Raw genomic sequence first — 4,851 nt, forward strand, 5'->3', positions numbered from 1 at the left:
TCAATACTCTTCTCCAGCACCACAGCTCAAAGGCATCAATTCTCCTTCTATCCTCCCTAGTCATTGTCCAACTCTATGATGCATAACAAGTGATTGCAAAGACCATGGCCTGTATTGAATGCACCTTAGTCTCCAGAGTGACACCATAGCAAAGAATTTATTATATTCTATAGAAAAATTACCTTATCCCTGATCATAAGTGGGACTTCAACATCTAAGATGGTGGAGATTCCATGTAGTCCCCAAGGAAATATCTGCCAAGAGGTGCCACCTTTTTTTTTAGCTATTGACTTTCCTTACACACACACACCCCTACACATTGAAGACCCTCTTGGCCCCAGAGAATGTCTGCAATAAGAGACACGCTTCTTAGAAAATCTTTTCAGATCTTGGTATTTCACTTGTCCTTGGCTACATGGAGAAACACAAAGTCTCCCAGATCTCTACTGGTTGAGAAGACATCCTTGTCAACCCAGAGGAGGTTTCTGGAGTTTCCTGGACACTGCAGTTGGCGGCCTAGGATTACAGAGATGGAGTGCAGTGGGCCAGCCAAGGGCCGCTGGTATTGCTAGGAGGACACTGGGTGATTTCACATCGTACTTCCTGGTACCTGAAAGCAAATCTTGCCCTCTTAACTTTTAGAGGACAAATTCCTTCTTTACCAGAAGGGGCTGGATGCTATAAAGAGGTGAAAGGTTCTCTTAACAAACCCTTTGGGTTTCTCTTCTAGGACGCTGTATAATTTCTACCACTACTTCTACATGGTGACTAACACACTTTTCTACGTCAGCTCGGCAGTAACTCCTGTCCTCTACAATGCTGTGTCCTCGTCCTTCAGGAAACTCTTCCTAGAAGCACTCAGCTCACCCTGTGGACGGCACCATCCTAGTGGGCCATTACCCCAGGGAGCCTCAGAACCCTACCCTAGCAGGGACAGTTCTGGGCTCTGGGGATCCCCCAGAAACCATGACCTAGATGAAATGCAAGAATGAGCAGCTCAGACTGCTCAGGTGTCTAGTATATTGTTGTTGTAATGTGCCATTGAGTTGCCTGCTACTCATAGTGATCCTATGTACAACAGCCCTAAACCCTGCTCTGTGCTACGCCAGTCTTTACTCCCATTACCTCAGTCACTGAATTAATCCATCTTATCGAGAGTCTTCCCCTCCCAAGCATGACATCCTTTTCCAAGGACTGGTCCCTCCTTGTAACGTGTCCAAAGTATGTCAGATGAAGCCTCAAAATCCTTGCCTCCAAGGAGCAGCCTTATTTCACCCTCTCTAGTATGAACCTGTTTGTTAGCATTTAGATAAGCAATTTTATCCCTAGTAATTCCAGTTTGGCCATCAGATAGATTAACATGGAACCCCAGCTGGGGTACTTACTAGCTGTGCCACTGTATGTAAGTCACTTATCACTTCCTAGCCTCAGTTTCCTCATCTATATAATAGGACTCTGGGTGAATAATAGAAATAATAGTACTTACTGCCTGAGGATTACCATGCTTAAAATCTTGCCTGGTGCACAGCAAATATTCAATAAATTTTAGCTGGTATTATTTTTGCTGTCTTGTCATTATTAATGCTGTTTTCGGCTATCTTGAAAGTCTACCACATTTCTTCTGTCACCTTCCCCACATGCCCTGCATGTGGCTGTAAGCGCAAGACGTCCTACAAACACCACTACCATCGGGTTGAGTTTGTCTCACAACCACCTTTCTTTGGATTTCTGACCTGGGGTTTCAGTCTTTCCAGGAGGAGACCCCTCTTTCTCCCACAGAGCAGCTGGTAGATTCAAACTGGTGATCTTTCTCATTACGAGCACAAACATGTAACACTCCATACCACTACAGTTTCTGGGATTTTTTTTTCCTTACCAGTTTTCACAAGTGTGAAATTGAAGTGTCGACAGAAGATAATTGACATTGTTATACCATTTGAACTGTAATCATGAAAGTCACAGGGGCAAATAGTGAGTGAAGACACCAACCATTCTGTAGGTATTAGAAACCCCTGAGTGACTAGCTTCTGCCTCACTTGTCTCTGACCTCTGTCCTGTATGCCTCGCCTGTACCGATGGGACTGTGAACGTGTGACTGCTTGCTGGTGTTACCTGCCTCCCACAGACAACATATTCTGGTGAACACAGAGTTAGAAAACCCGAGTTGTATTTTCACCAGAGTAAACTCTTGTCATGTGACAGCAGGCCTGGGGGCGGGGGGGGGGGGAGGCCTCCATTGTTTGCACAAGGCCAAGTCTGTTTTCTAGTGCCTGCCTTGCATCTCAAAGTCTGTGAGGCATCAAGAGAGAATGGAGAGGGTTTTTTTCCTATAAAGGGCTGGTCTTTAGAAAAAGCTGAGGTAAAACATAAACAAAGGAGACAGCTTATCTTTCTCCCAAGGGGCTGCCGGTGGTATCCACCTGTCAGAGATGCTTCACCTTTGAGTTAGCTAAGCAACGAACTGCCAGAGCTCACTTGTGATGGAGTAGGAAAAGATCAAAGTTATAGAATGGAAAGACCAAAAAAAAAAAACAAAAAACAAAAACGGGGGGGGGTTGGCTTATTAACTGCATTTCTTTTCCCCCAAACTCACTCTATCCACCTCACTCCCATACTAGTATACATGTACACACTTCACATTGAAACACACCACTCCCTTTACTGCCAATTTCGTGGAGAGTGAGGAAGAGGGGTAACCACAGCAAAGAGAAAGAGAAGGGCACTTTGTGAGAATGTTGTGTACTATCGAGTCAGAGCTGACCCACAGCTGACCTTCCAGTGGGTTTTCAGAGGCAGTAATCACATGGGAGGACTGTCCTTTTCTCCCATGGAGTGGCTGTTGGATTCGAACTACATGCCTTCAGGTTTGCAGTGCAGCTTCTTGCCACTAGGCCACCAGCGCTCCCTATTAGGAATACATATGTCAAAACACATGAATGTAAATTACCTTTGTACCTCTGGTTTAAAAAAAATACGCAAGCATTTCTATTTGTCTGGTTGGTGACTTTGATAGCTTGCTTGCTTGTTTTGTCAAAACCAAACAGACCCATCTCAGGGCCAGAGACCTTGAAAACTTTCCTCAAACTTCTTACTATGATGCATAATTGTCCACCTAGCCCACCCTTCTGAGCAGGGTAGATTGTCAGCCCCGAGACACACTTCTTCAGAGAGCTATTGTAGCTGGAAGTACCAAGTGGGAAAATAAGTGCTCACCAGAATTTTAGAAAGACAGAGGAAAGAAACTGGGACAGTTTATTTAATGATGGACAAAAGCAGTCATGGGATTCGCCTTTCTTCACTAGGCATGAAGGGCTTTAAAAAATCTGCACAGGTCCTTTTAACCATCTTGTTCATTAAAATGCTAGGCTCCTCTGAGCTTGAAAATATGCTGAGACAAAAGAAGTAAAACTGAATAGCAGACTGTCTGCACTGAATCTGAAGCCAGGCAATGGAGATTTAATGCATGTTTGTTCATGGTTTCTAAGGGGTTCATCCAGACCCTTGATGGCATGTATTATATTCGGTACCACTTCCAACAGGCAAAAAAACCACTGTTCTTCATCTCCCCCCACCTCATATAGTTTTGCTTCTGATTAATTATACTTCTTTTTAAAAAATGTATTATTTTTGTGTGTGTGTACTGTCAAACCAGATCTGACTGGTACAGGAGGAAATTGTCCCTCCTTCTCTGGCAGAGCATCTGGTGGATTCGAACCATGTACCTCTGGGGTTGCAGTGCAGCTTCTTGCCACTAGGCCATCAGAGCTCCCCTTAATTATACTTCTTAAGGTATTCTTGACTTTACCAATTCTGAGAGAGGTTATCACCTTTAGTATTAGCTTTATCGGCGACCTCTCCAGAGTAGTGAGAAGCAATGATGTCATTATATAGACTAAGGTGTGCCTAAATCCAGGCCATGGTCTTTGCAATTACTTGCTATGCAGCAGGGTGTTGGACAATGACTAAGAATGACAGAAGAAGAATTGATGCCTTTGAGATATGGTGCTGGAGAAGAGTCTTGAACATACCATGGACCACAAGGAGAAGAAATAGGTTTATCTTAGAGAGGATGAAGACAAGTTTCTCCTTAAAGGCAAGAATTTTGAAGCTTCAGCTCACATACTTTGGGCACATGACCAGGAGGGACCAGTCCTTGGAGAAGGACATCATGCTCGGAAGGGTGGAGAGAGAGCACAGGAGAGGAAGACTCCGGATGAGACGGATTGACACAATAACTGGGGTAATGGGGGCTGGTGTGTTGGAGTCAGTGAGACTGGCTCAGGACAGGGCAGGTTTCAGAGGTGTTGTACAGGGTCACTATGAGTCACAGGTGACTCAATGAATGGCACATTAGTGTTGTATGTACTAGGAAGTTCCCTTTTGCCTGCTTGTTCTATTTACTATAGATTGTCTTTGATTACTGGATTCTGGACATACTGTGTTGAGGAGATGCATATAGCTTGTCTTCACAAGTCTGGTTTCCCCGTGCCCTCACCCTCCTGTTTGGATTCCCAAACTGTCTGCATTAGCCTTAGCTAGGGGGAGTATCAGGTTAAAGTAGGAAAAAATGCAAACAATCAAGGGATCTTCCTGCTCCAAACTCACTGACTGCTGTTGAGTCTGTTACTACTCATAGTGACCCCTCACTGGGATTCTGAGGCTGTGAATTACAAAAAAAGACCGCCTTTCTTTCTCTCAAGGAGTCATGGGTGGATTCAAACAGCTGGAAATGAGAGGTCCTCTGCTTAGCAGCTTGACGGCAGCTTTACCCTGCGCCACCAGAGCTTCCTTGCTCCAAAGTAGTTTCCCGTTAACCATCGTGGCAAATGCTCTGAGTCCCCTCCCAGCTTC

At 44.7% G+C, this 4,851-nt stretch overlaps 1 protein-coding gene across 1 annotated transcript in view; it reads left to right on the plus strand.

The window, feature by feature from the left end:
- Positions 1 to 975, plus strand: part of NTSR2 (neurotensin receptor 2) — a 15,387-nt gene extending 14,412 nt beyond the window's left edge. Inside the window, 2 exon segments of the mRNA XM_006880728.1 lie at positions 731 to 905; positions 907 to 975. Coding sequence (XP_006880790.1) covers positions 731 to 905; positions 907 to 975 — 244 coding nt within the window.
- The last annotated feature ends 3,876 nt before the right edge of the window (positions 976 to 4,851 follow it).

The sequence above is a fragment of the Elephantulus edwardii genome, unplaced genomic scaffold (assembly GCF_000299155.1).
Source record: "Elephantulus edwardii isolate Elephantulus edwardi_28Jun2011 unplaced genomic scaffold, EleEdw1.0 scaffold00009, whole genome shotgun sequence".
In the NCBI taxonomy this organism is placed as follows: Eukaryota; Metazoa; Chordata; class Mammalia; order Macroscelidea; family Macroscelididae; genus Elephantulus; species Elephantulus edwardii.